This window comes from Mercenaria mercenaria, chromosome 8, assembly GCF_021730395.1.
Source record: "Mercenaria mercenaria strain notata chromosome 8, MADL_Memer_1, whole genome shotgun sequence".
Classification (NCBI taxonomy): domain Eukaryota; kingdom Metazoa; phylum Mollusca; class Bivalvia; order Venerida; family Veneridae; genus Mercenaria; species Mercenaria mercenaria.
In genome coordinates, this window is record NC_069368.1 from 18,284,938 (window position 1) to 18,309,178 (window position 24,241).

At 36.5% G+C, this 24,241-nt stretch overlaps 2 protein-coding genes across 4 annotated transcripts; one reads left to right on the top strand and one right to left on the bottom strand.

Moving 5' to 3' along the window:
• Window position 1: 1 nt before the first annotated feature.
• LOC123522947 (ribosome biogenesis protein SPATA5L1-like) lies at window positions 2-17,342 on the bottom strand. Of its 3 annotated transcripts, none has more exons than XM_053549475.1 (9): window positions 17,223-17,342; window positions 12,853-14,121; window positions 10,128-10,328; window positions 9,717-9,857; window positions 7,282-7,491; window positions 6,508-6,720; window positions 5,051-5,197; window positions 3,806-3,928; window positions 2-1,631 (listed from the first exon to the last, which is right to left on the bottom strand). In XM_053549475.1, the coding sequence occupies exons 2-9, from the start codon at window positions 14,065-14,067 to the stop codon at window positions 1,461-1,463; spliced, it is 2,421 nt and encodes an 806-aa protein (XP_053405450.1). In that variant the 5' UTR covers window positions 14,068-14,121; window positions 17,223-17,342; the 3' UTR covers window positions 2-1,460. The 3 variants fall into 3 exon arrangements, with proteins under 3 accessions (XP_053405450.1, XP_045156420.2, XP_053405449.1); XM_045300485.2 differs by lacking the exon at window positions 17,223-17,342 and adding an exon at window positions 14,248-14,966; XM_053549474.1 differs by lacking the exon at window positions 17,223-17,342 and having other exon boundaries at window positions 12,853-14,966.
• LOC123522949 (39S ribosomal protein L54, mitochondrial-like) lies at window positions 17,236-22,767 on the top strand. Its single transcript, XM_045300486.2, has 2 exons — window positions 17,236-17,395; window positions 22,214-22,767. Exons 1-2 carry the CDS (start codon window positions 17,284-17,286, stop codon window positions 22,489-22,491), a joined length of 390 nt encoding a protein of 129 aa, XP_045156421.2. The 5' UTR covers window positions 17,236-17,283; the 3' UTR covers window positions 22,492-22,767.
• Window positions 22,768-24,241: the final 1,474 nt, after the last annotated feature.

Here is a 24,241-nt window from a genome sequence, read left to right on the forward strand (position 1 = left end):
GTCTGTTTGTAAATGATTTATTTAACTTTTCGAAGCCAATATTTAAGCCTTTGAAGGCAACACAGACAAAATACATTCTCATAGATTTTTTCCCCCTACCAGTGTTTCATTGAAAGGGACTATTGGTTTGAATAGGCAGATCATTGTATTTTGTCCGTTTATTCATCCTTTGGTCACAAAAGATAGATCCTTTGATAACGTTATTTTTTTTGTTGGGTTTAACGTCACACCGACAATTATAGGTCATATGGCGACTTTCCAGCTTTGATGGTGGAGGAAGACCCCAGGTGCCCCTCCGTGCATTATTTCATCACAAGCTGGCACCTGGGTAGAACCACCGACCTTCCGTGAGCCAACTGGATGGCTTCCTCACATGAAGAATTCAACCCCCCGAGTGAGGCTCGAACCAACATTGATGAGGGGCAAGTGATTTGAAGTCAGCGACCTTAACCACTCGGCCACGTAGGCCCCTATTTAAAAGTACAAAACGTTTTTTCAATGAAAACTGAAATATAGATGTTAAGTTATCTGGAGAATATGCAGATTCTTCAATGAAGTTTGAATATGGAAATCGTGGCAGTAAATGTGACAAATGCCCCTTTTATTGCTGGGCAATGGTTCCTCCACAACTGCATAAATTTGAAATCTAGGTACAGTAGTCATGCAACCATTGAAATACATTTAAACACTTCAATGTCATCAGCACTAACTTACTGTTCTCATAATGATATGTATAGGGCCTTCAAGTGCCTAGTGGTTGATGTCACTGGCTGAATCTATTGCCCCTTCAACACTTAGCTACCTTGCTTCTGGTATAGAATTTTTCCATGTGAGGAAGCAATCCTGCTGGCTTCAACCCAGATGCCCGCCAGTGCCTGCAATTTTGTTTACAGGGGCACAATCATAAGCTGGAAAGTTGCCATAATGACTGTCGGTGTCACTTAAAACCCGACAAAAACAAAGATATGATGTTTGTATACTACAGTGCTCAGTTTACCTCTTACTGCCTTATGTTAACCATGGAATATAGTGCTTGTAAGTTGAAATTGAAATACAAAACAAATTGCAAGAAATAATTAAGTTTTTATGCCTCTCTTCACTCCAACCTTTTCAAAACGAGTTCAGAACACAGTCACTTATGTCATTTCAATGACAAAGAGATCACCAACAACACAGGTAGGGGAACAGATATCCTTACCATGTGGGTACAAATTATCCTTAATCACAAGACATATATAAAGTGGCAAGATAATCTAACCAGTGTTCCCAACTAGCATTTACTTAGTGTTAGTAACCAACACTTTCCCATCATTTTTCCCATTTGAAAAACAAATGATTTCAGATTTATTATCTACAAACATTGAAAATATCTGCGTCATCGAGGCTCATCACTTCTGTACTGTGTTTCCCTGTGAGATAACCATATATGGCAGCTTCAAGATAAACAGCCCGTTCTAAATTCAACTTATTCCTTCTATGATTTTGCCAGTTCTCATACTGTCTGTAGCTGTGGAGTATTTCTGAATGAGTTTTGTATTCAGTGAAGGCGGTACAACTTTCAAAGCCTTCTCAAAATGTTCCTTACAAACTGTACATGTATCTATGTTCTCTGTGAGTGCATATAGGGCAGCCTAAAAAAGTATATTTGAAACATTAATACCTATTATGTAATATAGGTACGATAAGATGGTGAAAATGTAGTCAAATAATACAGTACAGGGCTTTGAAATTGTTGGATATTTTTTTGTCTGATTTTTATTCTCCTCTACCACCTCAACAGCCTAGTGGTAGAGCAGGAGGTTGTGGGTTCGATCCCTGACTGGGTAATACCAAAGACATGAAAAATGGTACCAGTAGCTCCCTTGCTTGGTGCTCGGAATTAAAAGGGAAACTGGCTTCTCTTCTCTCAAACACAAACGTCAGCAGTTTCCGCCAATGCATTTCGACATGAAATTTACTAAAATCTTGAACTCTTCATTATATGCACTTTGTTGTAAGGCACCACTCACAAAAAGTGGTCTCTTAATGGAATGGTCTCGTAAAGTCGTAATGAATTTCAGTCAGGTGAAGAGAAAAGTTATTTTTAACTGTTAATGTAACTGTATTTATTATGAACATTCATATATGTATATATGTTTCACAAACTGTGAAAATTATAGTTGGATTGCTCTTCAGTTCGACTGTTACAAAGGTTAATTGCATTCAGGCAGGTGCAAAATGTACTAGCTAATGACACAGGTGAAGAAATGCCTGGCGGGAATTTGGTACCCGGTTGCTTAATAGATACTTCTATCGAATATTTTACCTGTTGGGACTACATTAATGTGGTTGCTAGTGGTTTAACAAGAGGGCCATGAAGGCCCTGTATCGCTCACCTGACCTATTGACCTAAAGATCATCAAAATAGTTTCATTAAGATATGGTCATAAATGTGGCCTCTAAAGTGTTAACTAACTTTTCCTTTGATTTGACCCAGTGACCTAGTTTTGACCCCACATGACCCACCTAAAGATCACCAAGATTAACATTCTGACTAAGTTTCATGAAGATACAATCATAAATGTGGCTTCTAGAGTGTTAACAAGCTTTTCCTTTGATTTGACCCGGTGACCTAGTTTTTGAACTCACTTGACCCAGATTTGAACTTGACCTATAGATCATCAAGAATAACATTCTGACCAAGTTTCATTAAGATATGGTCATAAATGTAGCCTCTAGAGTGTTAACTAGCTTATCGTTTGATTTGACCTGATGACCTAGTTTTTGACCTATATGACCCAGATTCAAACTGGACTTTGAGATCATCATGATTACCATTCTGACCAAGTTTCATGAAGATACAGTCATTAATGTGGCCTCTACAGTGTAACAAGCTTTTCCTTTGATTTGACCTGGTGGCCTAGTTTTTGACCCCCAATGACCCAATATCAAACTCGTCCAAGATTTTATTGAGGGTAACATTCTGACCAAGTCTCATTAAGACTGGGCCAAAATTGTGACATCTAGCGTGTTAACAAGCTTTTCCTTTGATTTGACCTGGTGACCTAGTTTTTAACCCCAGATGACCCAATATCGAACTTGTCCAAGATTTTATTGAGGGTAACATTCTGACCAAGATTCATTAAGATTGTGTCAAAATTGTGACCTCTAGAATGTTAACAAGCTTTTCCTTTGATTTGACCTGGTGATCTAGTTTTTGACCCCAGATGACCCAATATTGAACTCATCCAAGATTTTATTGAGGGTAACATTCCAACATAGTTTCATTAAGATTGGGCCAAAATTGTGACCTCTTAGAGTGTTAACAAGCTTTTCCTTTGATTTGACCTGGTGACCTTGTTTTTGACCAAAGATGACCCGATATCGAACTCGTCCAAGATTTTATTGAGGGTAACATTCTGACCAAGTTTCATTAAGATTAGGCCAAAATTGTGACCTCTAGAGTGTTAAAAGTCAAATTGTTGACGACGGACGGACGGACACAGGGCGATCACAAAATCTCACCTTGAGCACTTCGTGCTCAGGTGAGCTAATAAAAAAGCCATTTAATGGAATGAATTTATGTACTGAAAATGTTCAGGAGGGACTCTGACCAGTCGTTTAAAAAAAAATCGCTTAATAGAGGTGGTCGCAAGTACGATGTCGACTGTATTTAGACCACCAAACACCAAAAAAATATGTTATACTATGCCATTTACTATTATTATGAATACACATGTAAAAGAATGTTAAAAAATTGCTTCAGATCTAGTAGTTTCTAATTTCTCACCAACTTTTATTTTATAATTTAATGATTTTATCCTACCTCTCTACAAACAGCCTCTAGATCAGCTCCAGTGTACATGTCTGTTCTCTCAGCCAGAAGGTCAAGGTCACAGCTCTCTAACTGCATGTTTCTTGTGTACAGTTTAAATATGTCCTTCCTTGCCTGTCAATTAATATATGATATTAACATTAAATCTGCTGTCAAAACAACAGTGGCATAATGTGTAGTATGCTACATCAGACATATGACAGTACCAATTAAAGGTGTACTAGACCAAAGTTACTATTTTGAAAATATGAACAATTACTACATATAGTTTTTGTGAACATAAAATTAATATGTTAATGCGTATTAACACTTCTTATAGAAATAAATCACAGTTAATAACTGTATATCTAAATACAGTATAAATGTGTACTATCACTAAAAAAATATTTTTTTTAAACAAATGACTGTTACTGATATATGAGCCGTGCCATGGGAAAACCAACATAGTGGATTTGCGACCAACATGGATCCAGACCAGCCTGCGCATCTGCGCAGTCTGGTCAGGATCCATGCTGTTCGCTTTCAAAGCCTATTGCAATTAGAGAACCTACTAGCGAACAGCATGGATCCTGACCAGACTGCACGGATGTGCAGGCTGGTCTGGATCCAAGCTGGTCGCAAACCCACTATGTTGGTTTTCTCATGGCATGGCTCATATATACATATATGTCTATCTTTAACAACTAACTGGTCTCCATTCCGTAACTGCCGGGTCAATTTCCATTTATTGCGTCTTTTTAAACAATAGAAAGCCCCAATATATATGTAGATATAAAGTTAAATACATTTTATAAGGGTTTTTTTACATTTGAAGTAAATATGTATCTAACATAAAATTTTTTACTGAAAGACAGACACTGAATATCTTCAAGTGAGCTTAAAGTCATAAATTTGTTCGTTTTGGGTTTTAACGGCGTTTTTCAACAGTATTTCAGTTATGTAATGGCGGCAGTTAATCTAACCAGAGTTCCTGGATTCTGTACCAGTACAAACCTGTTCTCCGCAAGTAACTGCCAACTTCCCAAAATGAATCAGAGGTGGAGGACGAATTATTTCAGACACAATGTCTTTTATCAAACCGTCAAGCAGAACATATGGCCAGCCAAAGGATCGAACTCATGACCCCGCGATTCATAGATTGACGCTCTCCCTATTGAGCTTAGCAGGCGGGTTTGTCCATACAAATTCACAGAACAACAAATGTTGTGTGGCTGTATTGGTGGCTGACGGACTAACCTGTAGATCAGGATGTTGTACATAGATAATTCTATCCATCCTGCCAGGCCTCATTAAAGCATCATCTATAAGATCTGGTCGATTTGTTGCTGCAACAACAAGCACTGATCTGTTGTCTACAGCTTTAACATCAGTCTTTCTTTCCCCCTGTAATATAAACATTGTCATGCAAAATATGAATTATCAGTCCAACTTCAAAAACACTACACAGGTAGAATCAACAAGAGGGCCATGATGACCCTGGATCGCTCACCTGAGTAATATGAGCTACATGTTTCAAATGTCAAACTGATGATAAAATATTAAGAAAGTCAGTAGGTCACATTAATGGTCAATGAAGTTCAGTATTATGATTTGTGTGCAAAACTGTGTATGTCATCAAAATTTCAAGGCTGTATCTTAAAAAACAAGAAAGTAGGTCAAGGTCACAGTCAAGTGACATCATATTACTTGGGGTCATCAGGTAATTATAATTAAACAGTCTTGGAAATAGGATCAGATGATTTTTTAAGTATTTTTCCTATATAACTCACAAAATAACTAAGTGACCCCAGGGTGGGGCCTCTTTTAACAACGGGCATAATTTGAACAATTTTGGTAGAGGACTACTAGACAATGCATCATACCAAACATCAAAAGGCTATAGGTCGTATGGTTTCAGACAAGAAGATTTTAAAAGCTTTTTCCTATATAAGTCTATATAAAACTTGGGACCCCCAGGGCAGGGCCTCTTTTCACCCAAGGGGTACAATTTGAACAATTTTGGTTGAGGACCATAAGACAATGCAACAAACCAAATATCAAAGGTCTAAGTGTTGTGGTTTCAGACAAGAAGATTTTTAAACTTTTTTTCCTATATAAGTCTATGTAAAACTTGGGACCCCCGGGGCGGGGCCATATTTGATGCTAGGGGGACAATTTGAATAATCTTGGTAGAGGACCACTAGATGACTTGGCATAAATGTTCCCCATAATGAGACGACGTGTCAAGCGCAAGATCCAGAGCCCTAGCTCTAAGGTCAAAGTCACCCTTAAAGGTTAAAGGTTAACATTGTCTGTTTCTTGTCCGGCCAATAACTCTGCCATCGATGAAGGGATTTTAAAATTATTTGGCAAGCATGAAAAATCACATGCCAGAAAAAATAAGTTATTTATATTTTGAGTGCTTTTGAATTTAATGAAGAAAATCTTCATTTTTGCATATTTTCAGAAGTAAATTTTAGACTTTCATTATTTTAAAATTGCAAATAAACTGAATTTATTCTTATGCATAGTTATCATTTTTTTAGAGTGATTAAGTTAGTACAATTAAAGCAAAAGATAGATGTAACACGTAAGGGACCTTCAGAATGGCGTCTATTTCATCTCATGTCCTCCGAAAATGTATAAGAATTTCAAATACAGTGGTTCTGAGGAACAATTTTATCAAGCAAAAATTGTAAACAGTGGATACACACGGTTACAGACTGTCCTTCTAGAGTCTTCTGTTGCTGACTTGATGTTGAACCATCGCCAAGCCGGACACCTATACCATCCATCTCATTGAGTAGAGCTGAGAGGATACGTTCCTGTACTCCACGCTGTCCCGTCTCTGACCTCTTTCCTACTATAGAGTCTAACTCATCCAGAAACAGAATAGATGGTGCACAAGCTCTTGCCTTTTGGAAAATCTGAAATAATATTTTATACAGTTATTATAACAACCGTTTACGGCACAATTATGCTCTTAATATTAAAAAGATTTTAAGCAGAATTTAATTTTATATCGGAAGATTTTTTCATTTTCAATTTTGTTCTATGTGAATAGTGTATAGATTATCTCAATAACTATGGAAATACAGTGAAATACTGCCTGCTATCTCTAGCAATGCATGTGCACTTCCCAGCCATTTTCCCTCTGGTTTCTATGTTTGGGTAGCTCAAAGTCCTGCATAACTCTAGCATTTTGCTCACACACTTGTGTCTTTGAGCACTCTGTGCTCTATGGTTATTCCTTAAAATATGTCAGAATACCTGTTAATACTGCACATGTTAACAATGCAAACAAAAATATAAATCATCCACAATTCGTGCAGTAAAATATGGAAAACTACAAGGAATGTTGTCTTTAATTATAATACCTTTTAACTGCATCCACATTTGTCCTGGTATTTCCATTAAGTGATGTTTATCCAGCCATTATAGAGGATATTTTTGTAAATCCTGTAAGACCTACAAAGAGAAATTCCTACCTCAGTGATGAGTTTTTCAGAGTCTCCAACAAAAGGAGAGTACAGCTGAGCTCCACTAATTGACAGGAAAGTTGAGTGACAGGACGTAGCTGCTGCTCTAACCAGAGTCGTCTTGCAGCAGCCCGGGGGACCATACAGCAATACACCTCTCGGAGGCTTTAAACCCATACGTTCAAATGCCTCTGGGTGCTGTAGTGGCCATTCTACTGCCTACAATATAAACAATGTCAAAAATCTAAACTCTGACCTTTCAAAGAATTAAATAATGGATACAACCACTCCTTTTAAGTGACAGACTCCTCACTTTCATTTCTTTAAGTCCTTCTTTTCATTGATAAATGCAACAGTTTTAGACTATGTTACTGCAGCTAGTTAACCTAACTAGTATTCCTTGATTAACAGTAACAGCAACAACTTAAATAATTTCTGTCAAGTCTTCATGGAGAGCACCATGCTGCCTGGAGATCAAACTCACAACCTCTTGTGCTCTACGTAGCTGTTCACAATCACAATATCACAGACATCTGAATATAAAGAACTTGAGAAACTGTGAAGCTTTACAAGAATAAATGATACATGCAGTGAGTAACCACTTTTCTACTTTCAAAAAAGAAGTTAGGTACATGTATCGCCTTGCTAGGTAGACTTCATTATAAGCAAAACTACTGTTATGACTTTTTTCTAAACTGCATAAGCCTGACAGTGTTCATTTATTTATAATTTGAATGCACCAAGTTTCCACCTATATCTTACAAATAGGCTGGTTCCAATGTGTATTTACATGCATGTTTAGACAATAACATTGACAACTCCTTCAAAAGAAATGTAATCATTTCAAACTTTGAAGGATAGTGCATGATATATAAGAACACTCCTTTCTGTTCATGCCGTAAAGCACCCGTATCTTGGATCTCTGTTTGAAAATGGACACAGTATAGAGTCTGTAACAGGAGTTCTTTGTGTTTTCAATTCTGGTAATTGACTGAAATCTACTCATACATGAGCCGTGCCATGAGAAAACCAACATAGTGGGTTTGCGACCAGCATGGATCCAGACCAGCCTGCGCATCTGCCCAGTCTGATCAGGATCCATGCTGTTCGCTTTTAAAGCCTACTGCAATTACAGAAACTGTTAGCGAACAGCATGGATCCTGACCAGACTGCGCGGATGCGCAGGCTGGTCTGGATCCATGCTGTTCGCAAACCCACTATGTGGTTTTCTCATGGCACGGCTTAGTCATTATATACATCTTACGATGAAGCTTAGTCATAAAACTGATTGGCAGCAAATCTGTATGATACAAGGAGTAGGGTGCTGGGCTGTGAAACCTGGTGACTACCTTAATCTCCGTTGGTTCCCTGTTTGGGTGCATTAGATCTGGCACCCTAAGAAAAGGAAAGCTTCTGGCATTGAAGCCTTTTCTGTTATTTCCCCATAGGGTGAATGAATAGCAACTATAAACAAGTAACCAAAAATTGCAGTGGCAATACAGAATTCCCCTACCGGTAGAAAACTTTGTTAGTGTTTGTCCCTTGTGGTTGCTTGCAACAGTGTTAAGACTAAAAATGCTTCCAGGCATTTAGGAGCTAAGAAACAAAAACTATTTTTACTTAAATTTCAATAGTGACCTTGATCTACCTACAAGCATAGATCATGTACACAACACATTCTCTCATCATGGGGAACATTTGTATGCAGTACTAAGATAATCCATCAATGTACATAGCAGTTTTGGAGCAGAACCAATTTTACTTGACCTTCAATAGTGACCTTGACCTTTGACCGACAACCATGGGTCATGTTCACGTCACATAGTCTTATCATGGGAAACATTGCTGTGTAGTAATAAAAAAATCCTTCAATGCTTCTGGAAACTACGGAACAAAAACTATTTTTACTTTAATTTCAACAGTGACCTTGACTTTTGACCACCAAGCATGGGTCACATATGTGACATACTGTCTGGTAATGTGGAACATTTGCTTGTAGTGGTTAGAAAATCCTTCAATGCATTTAAAAGTTACGGAGTGAAAACAAAAATTTACTTGACCATAAACAGTGACCTTGACCTTTAACTGACAAGCATAGGATCATGTGTTGACACACTGTCTCATCAGGAGGAACGTTTGTGTGATGCACTAAGATAATCCATCAATGCACATGAAGTTATGGAGTGGATTTTTTTTTACTTGACCTTCAATAGTGACCTTGACCTATGACCAACAAACATAAATCATGTATGTGCATAATCAACATATTGCCCTCTATTCATAAACCAAGTTTTATGAACCAAGCTTGAATACTTTTGAGTAATTGCAGGATCCAGATTTGCAGATGGACAGACAGATGGACACCGGTAGAGGACTAATGAACTTTGATACTCATACAAACTCTTAAAATCTGATCATTCAGACTGGTTATAATGTTATTGTACCTGTTTTATTTGTTCCTTTACTGTGTCTAAACCACCTATATCTGACCAATGGACTGGTCGTAGATCAACAACACCTTCGGCCCCTTTTTGTAAAGATGGCCGCATTTTCTTCACTGCAGCCTGGAAATGGCACTGACTTACCTGGAAAATATCATGTATTTTAGATTTCTTTACCATCATAGGTAAAAGTATCTAAAAAGAGAAATGGAAATTCCATACAAACCAGAGTTTTCAAACTGCAAAGCATTTAAATGAAATACAGTTACATCTAAATTGACATTTTCGAGTCTGAAAAAGTGCAATTTCAAATACGAAATCTGTTACATTTCAATAAACCACTTTAAAACATTAAATAAATAGAAAGGCTTAGCGCCATGAATGAACAAGACAGGTTTAAAATAAAAATTGTACCAGTGTTTTCCTGCCACCAGCAGATTCAGACATTGCCAGATAAGCTGCCTCATGGCACAGTGAAGCTAAGTCTGCACCTACATAGCCATTGGTCAATTCTGCCAACTGTTCAAGGTCAAGGTCACTAGATATTGGAATGTCCTTGACCTTTGACCTCAGGATCTCTAACCTTTGCAGGCGTGTTGGTGGACTTAACATGACCTGAAAAAATAACATGGAAATGCATTGCAATTTCAGGTTTTTTATTCAGTAAAGAATACGGTCTCTTTAAAGTAAGGTAAAGGAAACACTTAAAACATTATGACCATTAATACTGCTACTGTTAAGTGAGTCAACTTGGTAAAACATAAAGTTGACAGCTGGAAAAATTTAATGCTGATGTTTTGTGCAATCATGGGTTTGAGCTGCACAATCAACATACATTATCACTCATAAAAGATCAAACATTTTCAGCTTTTTAAAATTTTAGGACCAACTGGGAAATGCAACTGTAACAAAACAAGAGGTCGTCAAACATGAAATGCCCCCCTTGATGCATTCAGTAATTGCACAAGGAACAGAAATTATATGCTCACTGTAAACAAAAGTTCTACCATTCTGGTTTAATCTGACCTTGACCTTTAACCTATTAACCTAACAAGAGATTACAGAGAGATCTTGGCGCCATCCACTGAGCCATTTTTGAATGTTCCAAATTTAAAGACTAGCTCAAGGTCAAATTTCATTTCGGTACAAAACAAATTGTATGTGGTCCAAATTTGAAAGCTGTGGCTTGAGAAATGTGAAAGTAGGTCACTAGATCAATTTCAAGGTAAAAGTTCATTTCGGTAGACAGAACTATGCATGTGCTTCAAATTTGGAGGCTGTAGCTCGGTAATAGGTAAAAATCAATGTCAAATTTCAATTCAGAAAACAAAAATAAATATGCATGCAGTCCAAATTTGGAGCCTGTAGCTTCAGAAATGTGAAAGTAGGTCACTAGGTCAATCTCAAGATCAAAGTTCATTTCAGTACCAAAAAAACTATGCATGTGGTTCAAATTTGAAGGCTGTAGCTTGAAAAATGTGAAAGTAGGTCACTAGGTCAAAATCAAGGTCAAATTTTATTTCGGAACACAAAACTATGCAAGTGGTCCAAATTTGAAGCCTGTACCTTCAGAAATGTGAAAGTAGGTCACTAGGTCAATCTCAAGATCAAAGTTCATTTCAGTACCAAAAAACTATGCATGTGGTTCAAATTTGAAGGCTGTAGCTTGAGAAATGTGAAAGTAGGTCACTAGGTCAAAATCAAGGTCAAATTTTATTTTGGAACAAAAAACTATGCATGCGGTCCAAATTTGAAGCATGTACATTCAAAAATGTGAAAGTAGGTCATTAGGTCAATAACAAGGTCAAAGTTTTTTTCGGTACACAAACCTATGCATGTGGTCCAAATTTGAAGGCTGTAGCTACAGAAATATGAAAGTAGGTCACTAGGTCAAGATCAAGGTCAACTCATGTCAAGGTTCATCTTGCCACCCAAAACTATACACTTTTGGCCAAATTTGAATGATGTAAGTTATGGACATGAAGATTCTAAGTTTTTCCCTATATAAGTCTATATGAACCATGTGACCCCTGGGGCGGGGCCATATTTGACTCTAGAGGGATAATTTGAACAAACTTGGTACAGAACCACTAGATGATGCTACATTACAAAATATCAAAGCCATAGTCTTTGTGGTTTCGACAAGAAGATTTTCAAAGTTTCTTCCTATATATAAGTCTATGTAAACCATGTGACCCCTAGGGCGGAGCCATATTTGACCCTAGGGGAATAATTTGAACAATCTTAGTAGAGGACCACTGGATGATGCTACACACCAGATATCAAAGCCCTAGGCCCTGTGGTTTTGGACAAGAGGTTTTTCAATGTTTTTTGCTATATAAGTCTATATAAACCATGTGACCCCCGGGGCAGGGGCCATATTTGACCCCAGGGAAATAATCTGAACAATCTTGCTAGAGGACCACTAGATTGTGCTTCATACCAAATATAAAAGTCCTAGGCCCAATGGTTTTGGACAAGAAGATCAGAATTCCTGGCCAATGTGACCTTGACCTTTGACCTAATGACCTCAAAATCAATAGCGGTCATTTGCTGGTCATGGCCAACCTAACTATCAATTTTCCTGACACTAGGCCCAAGCGTTCTTGAGTTACTGCCCGGAAACTTACTGTTCCTGGTCACTGTGACCTTGACCTTTGACATACTGACCTCAAAATCAATAGGGGTCATCTGCTGGTCATGGCCAATCTCCCTTTCAACTTTTGTGACCCTAGGCCTAAGCGTTCATCCGGAAACCGTTTAACTGTTCAGGGTCACTGTGACCTTGACCTTTAACATACTGACCTCAAAATCAATAGGGGTCATCTGCTGGTAATGACCAACCTCCCTATCAACTTTCATGATCCTAGGCCCAAGGGTTCTTGAGTTATCATCCTGATACCGTTTTACTATTCAGGGTCACTGTGACCTTGACCTTTGACATACAGACCTCAAAATCAATAGGGGTCATCTGCTGGTGATGACCAACCTCCCTATCAACTTTCATGATCCTAGGCCCAAGAGTTCTTGAGTTATCATCTGGAAACAGATTGGTCTACATTCCGACCGACCGACCTACCGACCGACATCTGCAAAACAATATACCCCTCCTTCTTCGAAGGGGGGCATAAATATTTACCTCCCTGTCCAGTCTCCCTGGTCGCCGGAGTGCTGGATCCAGTGCTACTGGTCTGTTTGTAGCACCAATAACAAGAACGTCATCATCGTCTGTCAAACCGTCCATCAATGCTAGAAACCTTGCTGTGGCACGTGCCTCGTTAACATTGCCTGCTCTGTCCCTACTTGGACAAAGGGAATCTATTTCATCTATAAACAATATACATGGTCCCTCCTCACTCATTATAGTTATCTTCTGAAACACTTGACTCAAGTTTGTCTCTGTCTCACCTGGACGGGGTCCAAAGATCTCCGCACCATTTACTGTCACAAGAAATATATTATTCACAGCACAAATATACTTAACCAGTGAGGTTTTCCCACAACCTGGAGGGCCACACAACAGAACTCCTCTAGGTGGATGTGCTCCTAATTGCTTGAATGTCTCCTTCTGCTGCAATGGTAACTTAATCAAATCCAACAACATCTCAATCACACTGTCCAATCCTCCAGGTCTCTTTAATGATATCTGCGTCTCTGTCATCTGGTCAAACCATTCCCTGCTATGTACAGTTTCAACAGTAATTTTGGTCAACTTATGAACTACAAAACCAGTATCACATCTTAAATCACCTTCTGAGTTAACATGTTTTACAATGATGTGGGATATTCCATAATTTCTTGCAGGTCTTGAAGATGTGCAGTTTACAATAAAAGAATGTCTTACACAAAGCCTTAACAACAAATTTCTACAATAAGTCTGTAACAGCTTCATAAAAAATTCACTTCTACTTTCCCTAACCTTATCAGGTTTCAACACCACTACATCCACACAAATTTCCGAAGCTTTTAAAGTATGTAAAACTTTAATCATACTATTAGCTTTTAGGGAAAATTCCTTGGCGTCTGAATTATTTTCCAAAACAGATTTTTCAATACCAGTATTAAAGTCTTCTGCGTCTGTTCCTGTTCTACCATCAACATTACCATTTAGATAGCTCATTCTTGTGCAAAACACTAAGCTATTGTATATCATTGTACACGAGTCAAAATCCTGTTTAGGCCAAACTGAACAAATGCATGACTCATTGTTTGTACTTATCTCCAAAAAACAACCAATACTTGCACCAATTCTCTGGAAAACATCTAGACTCATCATGCATTTTTGGTGGAACTCTTTTAAGTCCGAAGTAGATTTTACGTTCAATTCAACCATCTCCATTTCTAGCTGTGTCATACTGAAGTAGATACTACATTCAATTTAACCATCTTCATTTCTCTGTGTGTCATGCTGAAAAAGATAGTACATTAAATACAACCATCTCCATTTCTACTTTTCTATCTGTGTCATGCTGCAAAAGACTGAACATTAAATACACCATCTCCATTTCTATCTGTGTCATGCTGAAGTAGATACCTATACATTCAATTAACCATCTCCATTTCTATGTGCGTCATGCTGAAAAAGATTAAGTACATTAAGTACAACCATCTCTATTTCCATCTGTATCAAATGACATCTTGTCTCGTGGGCACGAAATCTTGTCTCCTGTGCATGACATCTTTTCATGTGGTCACAACATCTTATCTCGTATGCATAATATGTTATCTCAAACACAAGTTATCTCGAGCACATTACATGTTATCTCATGCGCATACCATGTTATCTCATACGCAAGACATGTTATCTTGAGCTCACAACATCTTATCACATGTTAAGTTTAATACACAAACTGGTAAAAGAATGCAGCAAAAATTCAGTGATGACCCAAAGGAATAAATTTAAGTCCTTGAAAAATAAAGACTGAGTTTGTAGGCTTCACGCAATATTATAACTTTTCTGATGATGTGCGAATTGATACTCTCAGTTGAATTAACTGCGATTGGTTGTTATTCTAGTTAACATGCAAGAAGCATCATTTATAATGTTCCTATAATGTTTTCCATTACCCTTTGAAGAGAGGATAACCAGTTATGTGCACTGCTCTCACAAATAATGTGATAAACTTGTACTTATGGGAAGTTTAAATAATATCTGAATTGGCTAATTATCTACTCCTCTGTATGTCAGGTTTTACTGATGAGGCTGAATACAATGTACACACAAAGGGCCCTAATAAAATATAGATAAGCTGTCGTATGCTCAAGATAAGATGTCGTGCGCTTCAGATAAGATGTTGTGTGCTCGAAATAAGATCACAGACACTTGGGGCTTTGACAAGTTATCTTACATGTTTGTGTTACACATATGTATAATTGGTTCCTCTGTTCTACGTTGTTGATACCTGTGCATGTCAGCCGGGTGCCACGGACAAATCCAATGGAAAGTTGATGTGGCCAGTGCAAAATCACTGGCATGAGATGAAAATAACGAAGAAATTTGCTGGTATTAGGCCATGACAGGTAATAATATATATATGGATGGAAAGATTTTAAAGGGCTGAATCAATTAACACCAAAAACATGTGTGTTTGTGTTGGATTAAGTTAAATAAAATTGTCCGGAACAAGGTCACTGTATATAAACAAGGAGGAGAAGTTTGGAATCTTGAGTATATTTAGGCCTGATAGTATATTAGGGTATTTAAATACTATTTTCAAAATGCTACCAGATGCTTACGAAACTTGTTCGTGTTCGTGAGATATGTCTGTGTGGTGATACTACGCAGGGTAGTCCAACTAATTTGATGCGATCTTAGGAAATATTGAGATAATTTTTTCAAACACTCGAAAGACCAAAATAATTGAAGCAATTTCCGATGAAATTTTCATCGCTGCTGACGCTTTACATGCTATAGGTTTAAATGCTGATTATTTCATGAAATGGCCATAAAGTCAAATAAAACTTACATGTATTGAAAGCGAATTCAATTTCTCATTGATGCAAAAATTATCAAATAATATCCAAAATTACGAATTTTCTGGTGATTTAAACCTATGTATGTACCACAAACGATTAACATTTCCCACGTGTCTACACGCCGATAGGTGCAAGCGATAAAACCAATAACTTTACAATAATAACATGACTGTACTGTGATTTATCCTCCATTATTTTGGTCCTTCAAAGTTTTGATATTTCATAACCAGGCTGGGCACATCTCCCAATCGGGGTAAATTACCTCGTTCGGGGTATATTACCCCATCTGGATACAACTAGAACAATAGAAATGCACAAAAAAATTGATATTTCTTTTTTCTTTAAAGTGCTAACATAAATATTTTTACTAAAGCTTTATATCATCATTACAAGTATGCCGATGTACCATTTGATCAATTTTGCATATGTTAAAAAATGGTGAAAATCTGAAATTTTTACAACAAAAATCTGTTAAAAATATATGATATTGTCAACTGTTTATATCATACGAAGTTGACCTGAGAATATGAGCATTAGCACTTACTTAATAAAAAAGTTATCAACAATTTTGTACTTTTCTATTGTTCTTCTTTTACCCCGATCGGGGTATAGGAGAGATCGTGTTTGTATACAAATTCTATTTTTAGAACTGATAAGACAGTGATCGGGTGGGCAGAAGCCGACCGTCCATGTTTTTTGTAAACAGTGATGTTTTTTCTAACGGTCTAAACTTTCTTAAAACACAAATTACATAAATAATTTTTTGATCAATGGAAAGGTTATAAAACAAGCAATTTATTGATTACTTTTAATTGTTATTTCGAAATAAAATGGATTAATTATGAACGCTTAACTTACACCGTTTTTCTAAAGGTTGTGAAAATCACTACGCCGCTTTTAAAATTATATGTCATTTAAAACGGTTATTCATTGAAAAAAGATATTTGGTTACAAAAATATGAAGATTGTTAGTATTTCAAATCTTTTTGAATTTTGAAAATCCATAAATGAGCAAAAAAGTTATTAAAAATTAAAAATTCTGATTCAATACGCAAACGGTGTTAAAATCATTTGTTTTGCCAACCACCAGATAAACAGATGTTAACGCGTGATGTCACGGCGATCTCTCCTATATTACCCTGAACAAGGTAATTTACCCCGATTGGGAGATGTGCCCAGCCTGATAACAGATCGCCCGTCACAAATATAAAACAATCTGAACGTCAAATTATTTTGACTACTACGCAGGGCATTGTTGACCAATACTTAGATAAGCTTGTCAAAGCCCCAAGTGTCTGTGGATAAGACGTCATCGACTCATGCGCATGATATAAGATGTTGTATATGTTGTGACCACCAGAAAAGATGTTGTGTGCACAAGATACCATTTGAATTTTGGATTTTGCCAGGCCACAATACAAATCAAAATATATTTTGGAACAAATGAGCAACCGACTCCGAGTAAAGATCAGTCAGATTACAAGACACTTTTCCTTTAACATGTTTAAGAAAAATAGGTCTATACTGCCTCACATTTTCCCATGGGCGCTGCCATCTTGAACGGTGTACACATAAAAAAGTCCATTCTGCGAAAATGTCTTGCAAAATTCTTCAGAGACTTGTAAAAACAAATATATCAAACACTCTTTTAACATATTCATGTTGCCGGACGTTGAAACTACAGAGTGTCGTACATGCCAAGAAAGGTTTGCTATTTACTAACGGGATTTTTTTTGAAAAGGTGTAAGCAAATGAGAAGTATTCGGATAGAAGCAGTATCCGGTTGAATACAGACAACATGCAGTCAAAATTCGTTAGATCATCTGATGTATACCAGAAAGCACATATTTCATTTCTAAGAATATTAAATTACTCGTCTTTTTTATTATTTTTTAATCCAGTTAAAAATTAGTGAAACAGTAACTAGTCAAAATAATTTGATGGTTAGATTGTTTTATAGTTGTGAGGGGCAATCTAACCTTCAAAACTTCGAAGGACCAAAATAATGGAAGATAAATCACAGTACACTGTCGTGTAAAGTATTGGTTTTATCGCTTATGCATATTGCCGTGTAGACGCGGCAAATGTTAATCTTGTACATAGTCCAACTAATTTGATGCGATCCTAGGAAATACTGAGATATTTTTTTCATATAGGCAATAACCCCACTCGCGTCAAACACTCGAAAGACCAAAATAGTTGAAGTAGTTTCCGATGAAATTTTCATCACTGCCGACGCTTTACACGTTACAGATTTAAATGCCGATTACTTCATGAATTGGTCATAAATTCAAATAAAACTTACATGTACAAGGGGGATTCAATTCCTCATTGATTTATGTAAAAATTATCAAATAATATCCAAAATTACGAATTTTCTGGTGATTTAAACCTATGTATGTACTGTACATGATTTACGTTTACCGTGTACACGCCAATATGCACAAGCGATAAATTTTTACCAATAACTTTACACGACTGTGTATGGTGATTCATCCTCCATTATTTTGGTCCTTCAAAGTTTTGATGTTTAGATTGCCAGTCAAAAATATAAGACAATCTGAACGTTGAATTATTTTGACTAATCTTGTACAGTACATGCATAGTAAATTTAAGGTTTAAGTCACTAGAAAATTCCTAATTTTGGAAATTATTTGAAATTTTTACATAAATCAATGAGGAATTGAATCCTCTTTTGATATATGTAAGTTTTATTTGAATTTATCTGATATTCGCAACAAAATCAACATTTAAACCCAAATCGGCAGCGATGACAATTTCATCGGAAATTTCCACCAATATTAAAATTAGTCTTTCTGGTGTTTGATGTGAGTGGAGATATTGCCTATAAGAAAATTAACTCGGTATTTCATAGGATCATGTCAAATTAGTTGGACTAAAAGAGTAACATGCTCTGGTAAACTTGGAAATGTAGCAATGGACACCAATATGGATACCTCTACTAGGAATATGTAGTCCCAATCATTGACTCTAGATACCTCTACTGTATGTCCCACAAAGAGTCACAAGCAACAGCTGTTACAAGTTGGTGTTGTAACCAAGGTACTCCTGTGTTCGAACCATGGTCAAAGGCACTGACTTCCAGATTTTGGCTAAAAATATCTTTCTTTAAAGTTGCTGGCCTCCAGAACGTGTCAGACAACAAAAAAGAAAATTTTTAGGTATCAGGAAATTAATGCTAACTTCTTATGAAAGCTTTGAAACTTAATCACTGACAGACTATACCCTATGGAAACACATGAGAATTAGTTGTTTTAAATAAATCAAATACTAATTTTTACACTGAATATTGAAAAACGTTTGTAAAATTTTACTTCACGTAAACTGTCTTACCGGTAATTATAAATGTCTATATTTAAGGCTCATTTAATTCATATTCCTCCATGGTGTATTGGTAAAGACAGTGGGAGGTGGCAGCTTGTTTTTGATTCTTGACTCGGGCATCTTTTTTTTTCTTGATTTAGAATTTTTAAGATATTATAGAAACAAAAACTCATGTTCTAATGTTCGTAATCTGACCAAATTTCAGTTTTAAAGAAAGATTATTTTTAGTATTCATAGTAGAGGTGGTATTGCCTGTAGATCCAATTATGTTATCTATGCCTGTGTTGAAACTGGATCATCTAGGTTCAGAAACTAGATATATCTATAGGCCAAATCATGGAAAAACCTTATTAACACTTCCAAGAATTTGTAACAAAGTTATCAATGTCCCTCGCCTAGAGACATTTATCACAAAACATATTGCATGCTAATACAACAGCTTCTCCTGAGTAAGGGGGGCAACAATATACTAACAATGTATGAAGAGACTATGTAGTTTGAAAATGTCTGAAAATTTATAATTGTGTAATGCTTTAAATGTTAATATCTGTATATTTTGAAGATTTAATTTGACATAATTTTATTTTTAAATTAGTGGGAAAAGGGATATAAAAATACTTTTATTGTACTTTATCATGATATAAAAGAGTAATAATTTCATATACCAACAAAAAAAGAAAGTAAACTTGGGTGCCTGTGACCCTGACCTTTGCACAAACACTGTCTTGTAATGGTGAATATTTATGCCAAGTTATTTAAATATACACCCATGCATAAAAAAGTGACAGACCAGACAAAAAATTTACTAAAAATGTTCCCTCCAAAGGTGACCTTGACCTTGAGTTAAAGGTCTGAGTCTTACTTGCAACAAATCAGTTTGTTATCGTGACAGTTTGTGTCAAGTTACTTGAATATCCATCCATGCAAAGTAAAGTTACTGACCAGACCAAAAAAAAAAGACCTGTTATCTTTGACTTCTAAGTTTGACCTTGACCTGTGACACAGGGGCCTTGATCTTGCACTTGACATATTGTCTTATCATTGGGAACATTTGTGCCAAGTGATTTTGGAATCTCTTGTTGAATGGCAGACTTATGGACCTGGCAAAAAACAGACCATGTTAACCTTTGACCTTTAAGTGTGGCCTTGACCTTGGAGAAAGGGGTCAGGGTCTTGCGCATTTATGCCAAGTTATTTCAAAATCCCTTCATGGATGGTAGAGTTATAGACCAAACACAAAATAAACCCTTTTAAAATTTGACTTCTAAGATTGATCTTGACCTTTGAGCTAGTGGTCTGGGTTTTGTTACCTGCTGTCAAATTCTAGGCCATTAGCTCAAATCATCTAAAATCCTTTTGAACTCACTAGAGGCCACATTTTGTATCCGATCCTCATGAGACTTACTTAGCATGCTTGTCTTAGTATTTAAAATCTAGGATAAATTTGTAGTTAGGTTACTTGGATAAATCAAAGCCTCGAGATGTCTGGTTGTTGCAGGTTTTGCTAGATTTATTTTCTGTTTAAATGCCAATCTATAAATAAACATGTATAAGAATCAAATACAAATGTGTCTCATATCTAAGATTAAGTCTGCCTGACCTTACATGAACATATCTAGATTGACAGCTGGAAGTCAGTGATGTAACAATGGGCTGGAATACCTTATGATAGATCTTGTATAATCTAAATGGTCAGTGTGAATGGATAGAGGTTGAATAAGAACTGCTTGATCATTGATAATTCATCCGAATTGTTGATGAATGGGACTACTTTGTGTAGCACATGAACATACTTTGGATGTGATTTGGAATCAAATAAAGATTCTATATGATTGTCAGAAAAAAACTTAACTTTGGTAGCGGGATAAACCTGCAACCAAAAACTAAGTCAACAGGTCAAATTTTTGGAGACAAAAACTTGCTTAATGATCATTTACCTGATTTACTTGAACATTGTCAGAAATGTTTGGGTGATGTAGGAGATACAGTTCCTTCCTATTTTATGTCCTTTCCACTTTCAATTTCTCAGGGCATTGTCAAGCCATAAACAGCTGCTTTGTGTAGTAGTATTAGTAGTCATTAATTGTACCCCCCGACAACAAAGTTGTAAGGGGGGGTATACTGGTTTCAGGTTGTCTGTCTGTCTGTCTGTCTGTCCGTCTGTCTGGTCGTCTGTCCGTAGACGCAATCTTGTGCGCACCATCTCTCCTTATCCCCTTGACAGAATTTAATGAAACTTCACACAAGTGATCAGTACCAACAGTAGTTGTGCATGGGGCATGTTAGGTTCTTTTAGAAAAAAAATTTGCAGAGTTATGGGACTTTGTTTTTTGTTACTATACTATATACATAGACACAATCTTGTGCGCACCATCTCTCCTCATTCCCTGGACACAATTTAATGAAACTTCACACAAGTGATCAGTACCAACAGTAGTTGTGCATGGGGCATGTTAGGTTCTTTTAGAAATAATTTTTGCAGAGTTATGGGACTTTGTTTTTTGTTACTATACTATATACATAGAAACAATCTTGTGCGCAGCATCTCTCCTCATCCCCTTGACACAATTTAATAAAACTTCACACAAGTGATCAGTAACAACAGTAGTTGTGCATGGGGCATGTTAGGTTCTTTCAGAAAATTTTTTTCCAGAGTTATGGGACTTTGTTTTTTTGTTACTATACTATAGACATAGACACAATCTTGTGGGCACCATCTCTCCTCATCCCCTTGACACAATTTAATGAAACTTCATACAACTGATCAGTAACAACAGTAGTTGTGCATGGGACATGTTAGGTTCTTTCAGCGACAAAAATTGCAGAGTTATGGGACTTTGTTTCTTGTTAACATACTATGTACATACAGTCTGCATATGCAATCTTGTGCGTGCCTAATCTACCAAACCCTTGCACACAATTTAATGAAACTTCACACAAGTGATCAGTACCAACCCTAGTTGTGCATGGGGCATGTTACATTCTTTTAGATAAATATTCTGCATAGTTATGGGACTTTGTTTTTTGTTACTATACTGTATACATACAGTCTATATACATACAGTCCACATAATTATGCAGTCTTGTGTGTGTCAGATAGCAATGTACTGTGTCAGTGCATGCGGGGGGTACATTCATCACCTTTAGTGATAGCTCTAGTTTTATAATTGTATTCATAGGAGTTGGAGCTGCACCAGCAAAAAAGAAACAGTTTGATGTTGAGACAGATCCGAAGGTTTTGTGCACACGGCTTTGTGGCGGTAACATCTACAAGGAAGGAGAAGATCCGGTTCTAGGACCGGATGAAGAGTATCCGGAATGGCTGTGGGAATTACGGTTGGAGAAAACAGCAATACCTCTAGAAGAACTCAGTGAAGATGATCCTAGATACTGGAGAAGATTAAAGAAATTAACTCTTAGACAAAATAATGCCAAGAGATATGTGAAGAAACTTTAGTTAAGAAGATAGAAAAAATATTGAACATTGAAATATAATGTATAATATGATGAATTAATATTTTACTTTGGAACAGAATCTGATTTTATTTCTGAGAGAAGAAAATGGCAAAATATACTTGCAAAGCAGAATGACAGTTAATGTTGGCTTTACTACCTTTTTAGTTGTGAGATTAATCCAGCTATCCAAATTCATAGAAAGGTGTTTTCAGATTGATTTGTTCAAATGAAATATTATAAATAGTATGTCATGCTAATAAAATGAATGTTAAAATCATTGTGTTTTAGCAGACAAATTTTACATACAGTTAAAGCAGATGTTTAACTTTGAATTTTCTATGCCTTTCGTAGTTACATTCTGTTCAGTAATGTCTGATATTTTAATGAAGAAGTTTGGCTCTTTAATGGAAACAGGGAATACCTTTTGGATAAGTGCACACACTCAAATACTATCAGAAAGTGAACTGTTTAAGCAGTGTTTTAAAGACTAAAATGCTTTATAATAAAGCAGAATTATAGTTCTTGATGTAATATATAAGAATCTTTCACTAGTTGAAGGTGTGGGCAGAAATATCTGGCTTGAAGGTAACTGTTGAGGTGGTAATGAGGCCCTGCCAAGTTACCGCAAAACAGTTGTCCAAGAGCCAGATATTTCCATCTGCACATTCAGTGGTAGATTCTTTTTCTTGCATGCCATATTCTTCAGTTAATAGAAGGAATAAAAAAATCTAATGTTTTTCTTTTAGGCACTATTATATTGTAGTAGCAATGAATTTACGCATTCATTCATAAGTTACTGCACATAAGAAATCTTTCACCCAAAGTTTTCTAGCACAGGCTAAAATGGTAGAAAACCTTTTCCAGCATGCAAGAAATATTGTTCTGTAAAACTAAAAATGCTTAATTGAATATGGAAAAACCTAATCTTTCAACAAACATATTATTTTTGAAGAGATTTAACTGATAGTTCAACTTTTTAAAGGTGGATGTTTTTATGTCTCTCCATACTAGGGGAGATATATTAATTTTTATGTTGTCTGTCTGTCTGTCACAAAAAGGTAGTCAGGACTACTTATATGAAACTTCTGGAGGGATTTCAGCCAAACTTTGTAGAAAGTTTCAGTACTAAAGATAGTTTGGAATTTCATTGTGGTTCGAGCCTCACTCAGGGCATTGAATTCTTCATGTGAGGAAGCCATCCAGCTGGCTTACGGAAGGTCGGTGGTTCTACCCAGGTGCCCGCTCGTGATTAAAATAATGCATGGAGGGGCACCTGAGGTCTTCCTACACCATCAAAGCTGGAAAGTCGCCATATGACCTATGATTGTGTCGGTGCAATGTTAAACCCAACAAAATAAATAAATTTTCCAGTTGAAGCCTGCCCGCTTAGCTCAATAGTCAGAATGCAGATGTAGGGAATATGGGGTAGTGAGTTCGTTACCAGGGCCGGGTGTTTATGTTCTTGATGATTTGAAAAAAGACATTGTGTTTGAAATCATTCGTCCTGCACCTCTGATTAATGTGGGGAAGTTGGCAGTTACTGCCCACTTTTACATAACTGAAAAATTGTTCAAAAACAGTGTTTAACCAAAAACATACAAACAAACAAAATTATGATTTTTGGCAGAGTTATGGCCCCTAAAAGGTCAGTTTTTCAATAATTTGTCCAGACCACTTCTTATTAATTGAGGATTGATAAGTACAAAGCCTTGTTGTGTATATTTAGCTTGACTATTTGAAGAGCAAGTAGG

Bases quoted from the DNA above. Each gene is read 5' to 3' on its own strand.
- LOC123522947 (XM_053549475.1), bottom strand. From the start codon at position 14,067: ATGACACAGCTAGAAATGGAGATGGTTGAATTGAACGTAAAATCTACT. The intron at 7,492-9,716 runs GTACAATAACAT...TTTATATTGTAG, and splicing joins TAAAGGAACAAATAAAACAG to GCAGTAGAATGGCCACTACA. The intron at 1,632-3,805 runs GTAGGATAAAAT...ATACTTTTTTAG, and splicing joins TAGAGGCTGTTTGTAGAGAG to GCTGCCCTATATGCACTCAC.
- LOC123522949 (XM_045300486.2), top strand. From the start codon at position 17,284: ATGTCTTGCAAAATTCTTCAGAGACTTGTAAAAACAAATATATCAAAC. The intron at 17,396-22,213 runs GTTTGCTATTTA...TTGTATTCATAG, and splicing joins TGTCGTACATGCCAAGAAAG to GAGTTGGAGCTGCACCAGCA.